The sequence below is a fragment of the Anastrepha obliqua genome, chromosome 3, assembly GCF_027943255.1.
Source record: "Anastrepha obliqua isolate idAnaObli1 chromosome 3, idAnaObli1_1.0, whole genome shotgun sequence".
In the NCBI taxonomy this organism is placed as follows: Eukaryota; Metazoa; Arthropoda; class Insecta; order Diptera; family Tephritidae; genus Anastrepha; species Anastrepha obliqua.
In genome coordinates, this window is record NC_072894.1 from 5526067 (window position 1) to 5538203 (window position 12137).

Sequence of the window (12137 nt, forward strand, 5' to 3'; positions counted from 1 at the left end):
CAAGGAGATTCGTTTACATCACTTTTTGAATATGATATCGCGCAAGTGGTCGCCCTTAGCTCGTATAGCGTAATGTGCCCGTTTTTCGGCGTTTTCCATAGTTTTGGCCAGCGTCTCGGCCGATATGGCGGCTATTTCCCGTCGGATATTGGCCTTAAGTGCGCCTAGTGTCTTTGGCTTGTTGACGTAAACCTTAGATTTCAAATTACAGTAAAAAGTTATAAAGTTACTCAATGGGTCAGTTTAATATGGCCAACCCTGTACATATATACTGGATTTACTTACTTTTTCAACAAAAAAAAAAAAATATAATCATGTAATAGATGATAATATTGCGTACATATACAACCGATGCTGGTTTTCTATATTTTATATTATTTTTCGCCACAACTAGAAGTTTTGGAACTAAAAACTAAAACTCACGCCCGCACTTAAAATATGTAAGTACCAACTAGATGTGGCTTAGGTTAGCTTACTTGTAGGATTACAGTCAAATTTGATTTATTTTCTATACCCGAGCGCATTAGTATAACGGTTGTTTGTACGAGCATAGCGGAGTTGAGTTGGATGTGAACATACATATATAAACTAAAATGTTGAAATGATGGGCAGAATCGCTCAAGCCAGCAGGTATGTTCGTTCGGCCGTCCTTCAGTCCGTCTGTGTGTGCACCCGAAAACTCGAGTAAAAATTTACAAATTTATTTACTATATAATTTTAATAAAGCTAGTACACTTGTCGTGGTACCGACCGCTAGTAAGTGCAATAACAAAACATACAAACAAAAACAAACATTTAATTTCCGTCCGTCTATAAAGTATACGGTATACATATATGTACACATATAAATATGTGTTGAACCGCGCATTGAAATTGGTAGAAATATCAGCTTGGCATGCGGCCTCTATGGCATTAAACGGCCGTTTAGAAATTTTGAAAAATTTGCACCGAGTATATAATTAAAGTTCGGTTCTGTCCGACCTTAGTTTTTCTTTGCTCTTTTTAATGGAATCAATTCAAATAAAATAAAATTGCATTTGTAAGATTGTAAATACAAACTAAGAGGATATATATATACGAGTATGTATGTAATTGACACCGATAATTTAATATAAATGTAAATGTAAGCATTTTATTGCACGAAAACAAATTTTGTCGTGAATTGGAGTTGAAAGTAATCGAATAAGTAATCAAGAAAATACAACTTAAATACGAGCTATAATGCAAACATATACGAGTGTATTTTAAAACTACGCGTATATGAATGATTTTAAGATTGTGAAAATATGTATAGAACTAAGTTGCAATTTTAAATTTTACATACATATGTACATTTTGACTAAAATTAAATTTATGTATACATACTTTGAAATAAAATAAAATTAGTGTTTGTGCGAAATTTATTTTTGATTTATCAACACCAAAAAGAATGTTCCATCCAAAGGCACCGGTTGATCGGAGAGAAAGGCGCCTCTGTCCGGCATACTTTCAAACATTTCTTCAATATAAAGTCTGCGTTGTTCGTCTGAAGTTGCATCAACACTGCGAATTTTGTGGTCGGGTGGCTGAAGAAAGATAATGCATACGTACTTATGTCAATGGCTTGCTTACGCAATTAATGGGCAAACGAATTCACGAATGATAAGTAAAAATTTACGCAGATCGAAATGGAGAAATGAGCATAAAATTTTGCTGTGACGTAATTACAGATGAAGTGAGTTGAAATACTAAGAAGAAAGCGTCAAAATAGGGTTTTTGTAAACATAAATGATATGTTGTTGTTGTTGTTGTAGCTGCATAAACATTCCCCATACTTACAAACGGGGAATGCTGCTGAAGTGACAGTCCTTGGCCGGATATAAATCCGGGTCGTTTCGATAACGTAGAACCGACTGTCGTGGATAAATGATATGCCTATCCGAAGAGCATTTTCTCTGTAGCTGTCCAGCGTTTTCCAGAATCAGACTTACGATATTGGGTTGCGATATATAAGTTCATACTCTTCCTCTTCCGGATCTCTTAAGATTTATCAACGTATCCAAGAGATTTGTGGAAGAGTGACCTGAAACTAATTTTATCTTTCCTACTTCTCTATTCTTTCTGCTGAAATCTATCCGAGTGTAGTACAATGGTCTCCTGACTGAGTACTTTGACTTGCCCAACCCCTCACAAATCTAATTTAATCTAAACATAAATGAAAAGTTAATTTAAGTTGATGAAAACCAAGAAGGGAGTAGAGCGGGGAAAAAGTTGTTTGTAAACAAAACTGACGAAATTGTACGTCAGCTGAGCAGCTGTTTTTTTTTTTAATTTACTAAATATTAGTTTGGGGAAAAAGAAATCCATTATTTTCTCGGTAGATAGCTGTAGTGATCGATATCTTGTAAAGTATCGATTTTGTTTAAATTTATGCTCGTTGTCAGCGCGTCATTTCACACTAAGAAAATTATTTTGTTGTTTTTTGTTTGTTCCATTCAGTTGTGAGTTACAGGGTGTTAACAATGAAGGTCAACAAAGAGAAAATTCGGTGCATTTGACAATTTTTCTTTGATAAAGGCGAAAATGCAAGCCAGGCCGCTGAAATTGTGAATTGTGTTTATGGTGCCCATACTTTAACAGCAAATTACGTGCAATTTTGGTTTCGTCGATTCCGTTCAGGCATTTTTGATGTTAAAGAAAATGTCGAGGATGTTGAAAATGTCCATAAAATCATAGGAATAATCGGAGTTGGCCGGCATGTTAGTAGTAGTAGCGTCGCCGAGGAGCTAAAGATCGACCATAAAATAGTTTTGAACCATTTGCGCAAAAACTATACACGAAAATAGTGGATTTCTTTTTATCCAAACCTGAGAATTTGAAATGATAATCCGAAACAGAAATGTCGTTGGAATGTATTTTTGTGTATTATAATCTGGTAGATAATGTAATGGCATTTATTTTTTGAATATGATATTTGGCATATGTCCGACGCGGCTACGTGTTACATAGTCCATTCCATCAGTTCAATTTGACTACTTTTTCCAATAAAGCTACCGTATGAGGTCAATGGTGGCTTGAATATCTCAATAAATCGATTGTTAAGCGCGCTGTATGACAAGTTGCGCCATCTTGTTGGAACCAAATATCGGTGATGCTTTTTTTTAAATTTAATTAAAATGGCGGGATGAAAATCCACATAACGCAACGGTATTCCAACGTCTGTGATAGATCTATGCGAACTTCTTATCGAACAGCCATTTTGCAGCGGTTCTCGATGTTGAGCTGATTAATTTTTGGCAGCACAACGGCAGCAGCTTCCTCTTTTCGAAAGAGGAAGGTTCTATGACCATCGCGACAAGATTTTCTTTTTTTTTTCAAAGTAAATCTCCTCAATTCGAAAGCGAATTCGATGCCTTGCCAAATCCTACTGAACAGAAATGACAACACAGTTTTCCATTCTCAGCTGTCAAACCTTAAATCGATAGTTATCATGCAGCTAAAAAAACACCCGACAGATATGCAAAACTTACAAGTATGGGTCTTTCCAATAACAGATGCTATTGGGGAATGTATTGCGCTTTATTATGGCCGGAATTGGATGGTTTTGATCTGGACAACGTTTATTTTCAACAAGACGACGCTATGTGCCACACAAGCAACGAAACCATTGATCTTTCACGGGCAAAGTTTCCGGACCGTCTTATCTCTCGAAGAGGTAGTCACAATTGGCCCCCGAGATGTTGTGATTTAACACCTTGTGACTTTTTTCTTTGGGGCCACGTGAAAGAGAAGGTCTACGCTAACAGCCAAGGTTCGATTCAAGACATCAAAGATGGAATTCTCGAGGCTATCGAGGACATAGGGCAGCCACTTTGCAATTCGGTTATGGAAATTTTCATGGAGAGGATATTGCCCTGTAAGCGTGGTCGTGGTGGTCATTTGCCTGATGTTATTTTCCACTATTACCGGCATACCTTCCTCTTTATAATGAAATAGACATCCGATCATTTATATTAGGAAATATCATTTTTCCTTGAATATCAAAATAACACCTCCGTTTGGAAAACCCTATATTTTTTTGTTGCAATTTGATGGTTTGAATGTCAAAATTAAAATCAGAATGTATACAAAAAACAAAATCACAAAAACCAGATCACTTTGACATTCAAACCACCAAGTCACAAGAAAAAAACCAATCAGTTGTTCTACTGATGAATTTTCTTTGATAGCAATATAAAACAGGGTTAATTTCTTTTAAAGTTATTTCAGTTTAACAAATGTATAAGAGTATGTTCCAAGGTGTTCCCACGACAGTCGGACCTACGTTACCAGAACGAGACGGATTTATATCCGGTCAAGGACTTTCGCTCAAGGACTTTTCTCCATGCGTGTCTGGTGAATATTTATGCTGCTGCAAAAACAAGAACAAGTATGTCCCACGGCAAATAGAAATTATTTCGAATTTCATTCCTCAAAGTAGTTTTTACTAACATTTCAAAAAATGTTTTAAGGGCCTGCATTTGCGCAAGAGAAATCCTTTTTAAATTGTCGAGTTATCTTTCTAAACACAGCAGTCCTTACTCTGTCCCTGTGATTTATTTTTTAATTTCGGATATATTCTATATGCAATCAGTGATGGTAAATGGTTTTTTGAAAAATCCCTACACAGCCCAAAAAAATTCTCTACTTTTCCCTACGCTTACAACAAATTTTCCCTACGAAATTCCCTACATTTTTTTTCTCCTGTGTTTACACTATAATGAGGCAATTGCAACGTCAAATTTGAATTGTTTGCTTAAGATTTTTTAAACATTCCGTACAGAGCTTCTGCAGTGCAATCAGTTCTTATTGGAATTAGATCCAGCAGCTTAACCACAAGTCGCTCGCTTTCCTCGTCGAAAAATCTCACCATGAGACACATATGCTTATTGAGTCCGATGTCTGTGCTCTCATCGATCATTATGGAAAATTTGTTTATTTTTAATTTTTTAACTAAATTGTCTTTTTCTTCTTTTGCCAATTCATTTTTTATTATGCTGGTGCTCTTCTTTCTTCCGAGCTCAGAGTTTTTTATTATTTCAGAATCGGGCACGATTTCTTTTAAGAGTGGGATTAAATGGTCCACCACTTGCAGGGCGACATTATGCTCAGCGAAGAACATGCTAAGTCTTATTTCGAAATTTCTGGAACCATTTGGTTTACTCGCCTTTTCTAAAAAAAGCTGTTTATTTTAGATGTCTTTTTAATTGCTTTCATATTTTTAACGTCTTATAATTCGATTTAACAGGCTGCACGCACGAAAAAATGTGTCGTTACCTTGCTCATTACTGTTCATATGTAGTTACCTTGCTCATTACTGTTCATATGTAGTTACCTTGCTCATTGCCGTTACCTTGCTCATATTAGTGTTACCTTGCTCATTACTGTTCATATGTAGTTACCTTGCTCATTACTGTTCATATGTAGTTACCTTGCTCATTGCCGTTACCTTGCTCATATTAGTGTTACCTTGCTCATTACTGTTCATATGTAGTTACCTTGCTCATTACTGTTCATATGTAGTTACCTTGCTCATTGCCGTTACCTTGCTCATATTAGTGTTACCTTGCTCATTACTGTTCATATGTAGTTACCTTGCTCATATTAGTGTTACCTTGCTCATTGCCGTTACCTTGCTCATATTAGTGTTACCTTGCTCATTAGTGTTACCTTGCTCATATTAGTGTTACCTTGCTCATTGCCGTTACCTTGCTCATTGCATTGAATGAACTGCAAGCGAAAGGGCGGAACGAACGACAAAGCAAACAAAGCAAACGAACGGCAACGTTCGATATCTTGCTCTCTCCTACTTAAGTGAGCGTATATATGTATGTATGTATATGCGCAAATGTACATATATAAATTCACGTATTTGTATTTGCATATGCCTTCTTATTGATTATTATTAATTTGATTCACTTGAAGAATTTAAAATAAAACCAAGTTTGTTAATAATACCTGTTGTTTTAATGTTATAATTATTAATTTTTTTATTATATATGAAGGAAAAAATGTATGGTAATATTTACCATATACCTTATAAGATATGTTGTCTATACTAATATTATAAAGAGGAAAACTTTGTTTGTTTGTAATGAATAGGCTCAAAACTACTGGACCGATTTTAAAAATTCTTTCACCATTCGAAAGCTACATCATCCACGAGTAACATGGATTATATTTTATTTTGGAAATAGGGCTCGAGATATAGGTCAAAACGTGGACCCGGGTAACCTTCGGATGTGTATGTACAATATGGGTATCAAATGGAAGCTGTTGGTGAATACTTTAGTCCAGAGTATGTTTCATGCTGCTCCGTGACTAGGGTCTCGAGATAGAGACCAAAACGTGGACCCTAGAATGTGTTTGTACAATATGGATATCAAATTGAAGCTGTTGGTGAATGCTTTAGTACAGAGTATTTTTCATGCCGCTCCGTGACTGGGGTCTCGAGATATAGGTCAAAACGTGGACCCGGGTAACCTTTGGTTGTGTATGTACAATATGGGTATCAAATGAAAGCTGTTGATAAGTGCTTTAATACGGGGTAATTTGTTATGTTATGTAATGTAATGTAATGTTATGTTATGTTATGGTATGTTATGTTATGTTATGTTATGTTATGTTATGTTATGTTATGTTATGTTATGTTATGTTATGTTATGTCGTGTTGTGTTGTGTTATGTTATGTTATGTTATGTTATGTTAAAGTATATTATGTTATGTTAATGTTAACTCATTCTCTATATCCATACAAAATATCTATCAAACAAATAAAATTAAAATTTTCTTTTGAAAATGCAACCATTCAATCAGTATTTTCTTATGACGTTATCACGTTAAGCTATCGTCAGTAAACCGACTTTACAGACAACCTCTTTTTTTTGGTGCATTTTTGTTTCGGCGTGCTTCTGTAAATCAGACTTGCCACAGCTCAAAACTTTGTCGCACGCAGTGCATTTGCATTTGAATAAATCGTTAGCTACAGCTTCAAACTAGCCACTAAAATTTCGTCGTCAAGCCACTTGTTATTGAACTTTTGTTTCCGATACTTGCATTGTTTTTCCTAGTGTTCCTCCGAAGAAGCAGTCGAAGAGGAGCAGCTCATTTTTGTAAAATATATGCATTTTAAATATAAAAAAAGCTAAAACTAAAATAATTGTAAACTTACTTCAAAAGTGAAAAGCACCAGAAAACGTGGGACAACTAACAATTTTCGCGCAAAGAAAAAATCGTGCTAGCGTTAACGAAGAAAAAAACGGCAATGTTGCCGTATTAACGCTTTTAAAAGTATGCTGCCATAAGGAAAAGCATGAAATCTTACTACGGATTTTTATTTTAAATGAACTTTTTTAATTTTACCCCGATATTTTAAAATTTTTTCTGTCCTTCTTGAAAATTCCCTACATTTACAGAATTTAAAAAAATCTGTCCTTCTTTTCCCTACACCCACATTTTTCGACAAAAATCCCTACATGTAGGGAATTTTCCCTACATTTACCATCACTGTATGCAATGCACAGTTAGCTATCCTTAATTTACTAACATAGCAACATGCGTGCATACTTACAAAATCAGATTAGAGTGACGTGCATACATACCAACATATATCGCAACTTGTGCAACGGGGTGTTCGGCTGTGGTACTTTATTGAAGGGCTCCGAGCTAAAGATGCCGCACTTCCAGCAGTTGATAAAATATTCAATAAAATCTAAACGCAGTTTTAGTTCGTCCAAAGTTTCATTCGACTTCTTTAGCTTTTTTATCCATTCGGTAACAATGGACTTTTCGCGGAAATTCAAGTGTTGATGAATACATTCCAGTTTCTCCAGTAAGCAATCGAATTCATTATTTAGCTCATTGACTTCGCCCATTTTTGCAAATAGCGGTATATAAATAAAATTTTTCGGGGTATGTAATTTATGTATGTATGTCAATTTAAAAAAGAATTTTGGAGTTCGATAGATTTTTTATTTACGTTATTTGTGATAATTTTTTTGTATAAAAATATGTCAACTGATTTTGATTTAAGAATCGTTCTAAAATCATTGTACGAGGATTACCTTTTAAGCTTTGCGCCCAATAATGAAAATACAGTAAAATAATAATGAAAAGTGCTTTATTGTTTTTCAAAATATTATCCTTGGAAGTCAATATACTTTTACACTCGCTCCAATTTCCAAAGCACTTTCGTCACTCGGAAGTGGACACTTCTAAAACGAGCTGTTTAAAGTTTCAGCAGCTTCTTCAAGTGTTGAAAAACAGTGGAGCTCACATTTTATTTTTGATATTGGAAGTAAAACGGAAATTATTAGGCGGGTGATCCATTAATTCGATATTTTGAGTGCTCAAAAACTCTCTTGTGTGAGCCGATACGCGAAGCCTTGCCTTGTCGGGGCAAAGAATCATTTGTCTTCAGTGCTTGATTTTGTACCAATCAGAATTTACTGTTTTAAGTTTCTCCAGTATAAAAGTTGCGACATGACCAGATTCTCTGAAAAACAGCCGATCATACTTTAAGGTGTTTCTTTAGCAAACAATTTTTGTTGGATTAAGCTCGTCTTGAAACACCCCTACTGTCGATGGCTGTTTTGTTTCTGGTTCATGTGCGTAGATCCAAGATTTGTCATGCATGCCATTATGTATCAAATATAACATCGTTCAAATCAGCACCCATAGAAAAGAGGTCAAATTACAACGGAAGGTTAAAGCCGATGGCTCGCCAACACTGACTGGCAATAACCCCCAAGTTACTAAGTGTTACACTTCATAGTTTGCTTCTTAGCCCGTATAACCGCTATTTAAGGTCAAAATCGCAACAACGTCCTCAAATCGCTAGCCAGTAGCCCTTCGAGGGAAATCAAAGAATTGTTGCTGGGAACATTTAAGGCAAATGGCCGTTCTGTTTTGAATCATGCGGAGCCCATATGATCACCTAGAACTAGTGACACGCAGCAGAGAACGTTAAATATAGAGAAGTCTCAATGACTTAAATGACAGCACTTTTCAGGGGTACTCGTTTTGCGCGCGTGGTACACAACAGCGACATCTGAGCGACATTTTTCACAGAACGTTAACAGAAATATGCTCAACTGCAGAAATTTAACAGCTTTTGAGAATTAAGAGCTTGTTTTTTGGAAACTTTCCGTTTTGTGCCAAAGTTAGGTTACAGGTGCTTTTTGTCTCTTTATTTGCATGAAAATTCATTTTTGAATTTGAATTGATTTTGCGTAATTTGCGCCAAAATTTCCATGTCAAACCAAAAGAGTCTAATGAACTTTAGTTTGAGAAAAACTTTTGATTGACGTCGCGCAATTTTCAAACGCTTTCGATTTTCCGAATTTTTTTAAACTTTTTCGATTTAAAAATGAGCAGAACGTGTCGTGTGCGCGGGTGTTATTTAAAAAACAGTGAAGTGAAATTATTTTCTTTCCCACAGGACCCCATATTAGCAGACAAATGGAGGCAGAATTTGCATATTGCCAGGACGGAACATCTTCCACCCCACAACTCATTTGTGTGTGTAAAACACTTTGAGGCATGTGTTGTGGGGGGACAATGTTTGAAAAAGGGTGCCATCCCCACCCTTCGTTTAGGTAAGTTTTTGCGCAATACATAAGTAGGTATGTGTGTTTTTATATTTCGCTAAAGCGAACCTACAATAATATCAAACACACATACCTACTGATGTATTGCATTCATTTGATATAATATTAGGGTGGATAGGTTTTATTGCATACATTTGATATAATATTAGGGTGGATAGGTTTTATTGAGGGTGAGGTTTGCTAACTGGTAGCATTAGAGTTTTGAGGCAGGAAAGTGGAGGAAGTTAAGAAATTTAAATTATTTTTGAATGTGTATGTGCATATATTTCATAGAAAATAATTTTTTATTAATAACCATAATATTACAATACCCGGCATCCGTTACTATGCCTTATTGAATAAAATCAAAACAACCAATCAGAAAAATATCAAGCAAAATTATTTTTATTAATTTTCTATCTCAAACCGTTTTTGAACTTTGCATTTGAACAGCTTATGCGGATTGTGAAGTCTAGAGTGTGCTATAAATAGTGGGAAATAGGGAAAACTAAGAGTTTTTAGATTAAATTTAAGCAAATATTATTTATTTATTATTATTTATTATTACTAAGTCAAAACATACAACCATAGGTTATTTTTACAATGATTGACCTTCAGAATAGTTTACATAAAAAGATAAACAGTAAAATCAAAATTAAAATTAAAATTACAGATAGTAGTAAAGATAAAGTATTAAAAGGAAAGTAAGGTAAAAATAGTAGTAGTAGGAGTAGGGACTAATAGGAAGAGATTTAAAGTACATTCAGCAATATTCGATTATTAGTGATGAATGAGAGTGGTGGCGCGGCCTGGGGGCTGTGGGAAGGGAGTTCCATCATAAAAACATGCCTATAACCTTCTTTGAATTATTATACGTTTATATTATATTATAAAATAAATTTTCTTAATAGGGCACGACGATGACCCTACATACAGCTGTACAATTCCAAAAAAGCAACGGAGCTGTTGCGTGGTAGGATGCGTGGTGGAAAAGGGTCATACGTTGTATGAATTTCCTCGACGAGGAGAGGCTCGAATTAGTTGGGCCCTGGCTTGCAACGTGCAACCAGCAGATTCTGACAAGCTATATGTTTGTAAGCGCCACTTTAGTCCAGAGCAAGTAACTCGTTATAAAGTTTTAGATGGGGCTGTTCCATCTTTAAGATTAGAGCCAGTTACTAGAAGTCGCTCACCTAGTACTGGCTCTGATTGGGTTTGCCCGCCCGTTACTAAAGTGTACGTAAATCGTACAGTAGGTGTAGGTGTAGCAAATGATCTCACGTTAGAAGAATTCGAAAAATATTCTATGCTAGAGGAAACAAGGCAGGTACCCAAAAACAAAAACATCTGTGAGGACTTAGAAATCACAAGCAGTAGCGAACGATTTGCTCAGGCTGCTCGTTATTATCGGAGCAATGAAATAAAATTAAAAAAAAGAATTCAAGAGTTAGAAGCAGAAAATGAGAAGCTACTGCAAAAATATAAATATTTGTGTACTCGTGCAGTTCTTGCGGAAGAAACTTCAAGCAGTGATGCTGTAACTTTCGCAAGAATGATCGTCAGTGGCCAAAAAAATCGTTATAGCGAGGAGGAAAAGACATTGGCCCAAAACATCAATTATATGTCCTCCAAAGCATATACGTTTATGCGTGACGATCTAGGTTTTGCTTTGCCCCATAAATCATCCCTTTCGCGTTGGCGCCCCATCAAATATGTTGTTCCGGGGTTCGATGCCAATGTCTGTGATAATTTAGAAAAAATTGTTTCAAATATGTCCGACACCGAACGCATAAGCGTTCTATTATTCGATGAAATTATCATCAAGTCGGACTTGAGCTATAATAAAGCTAGAGATGTTATCGATGGGTTTGTAGACCATGGGGAAGGTCAACGCGAAAACAAAATTGGGAATAAATGTTTATTTTTTATGGTTAAGGGATTGTGCTCCAAATGGAAATACGTGTTTTCGTATTATATCTCCAGTGGTGGTATACGTACGGAGACATTGATGTCCATTTTGGACAAAAATGTCGCACAACTAAAAAAAATGGGGTTAAATTTGAAAGGTATAGTTTGCGATCAAGGGCCCTCCAACAGTAGTATCTTAAAACTAGTATTTCATTTTCTTAAGGTAATAATATTTATTTGGTAAGAGGATCTTAAAGAGACATATACCAATAATACAATTCGACAGGATTTCATTAGAATATCAATACACATATTCGTTCAGCTCAATAAAATAAATATCTGCATATGAAAAATTGTTCCTATGGACGTGCAAAAGCAAAACACTCATATATAGTACATAAATACATGCATACAAACTGCCATAGCCATACATACATATGAGGCTGCGAGCACTTGCGACAGAATATTTCGATTTGCTATTGCTGTCGAGAATTTAGAACACATATTTACATACATATATTGATGCATACATATGTACGGAGCCGCGGCCACTCGACTTCACAAAAATTGAAGATTTACCAAATATTGGCAAATAATTCAACGCGAAATATTACAATATTGACT

At 35.5% G+C, this 12137-nt stretch overlaps 1 protein-coding gene across 1 annotated transcript; it reads right to left on the minus strand.

The window, feature by feature from the left end:
- Window positions 1–368: 368 nt before the first annotated feature.
- Window positions 369–8021, minus strand: LOC129241454 (uncharacterized). Its single transcript, XM_054877782.1, has 2 exons — window positions 7620–8021; window positions 369–1565 (listed from the first exon to the last, which is right to left on the minus strand). The coding sequence occupies exons 1-2, from the start codon at window positions 7890–7892 to the stop codon at window positions 1401–1403; spliced, it is 438 nt and encodes a 145-aa protein (XP_054733757.1). The 5' UTR covers window positions 7893–8021; the 3' UTR covers window positions 369–1400.
- Between the last annotated feature and the right edge of the window lie 4116 nt (window positions 8022–12137).

Bases quoted from the DNA above. Each gene is read 5' to 3' on its own strand.
- LOC129241454 (XM_054877782.1), bottom strand. From the start codon at position 7,892: ATGGGCGAAGTCAATGAGCTAAATAATGAATTCGATTGCTTACTGGAG. The intron at 1,566-7,619 runs GTATGTATGCAC...ATCTTTCTTCAG, and splicing joins ACAAGTTGCGATATATGTTG to CCACCCGACCACAAAATTCG.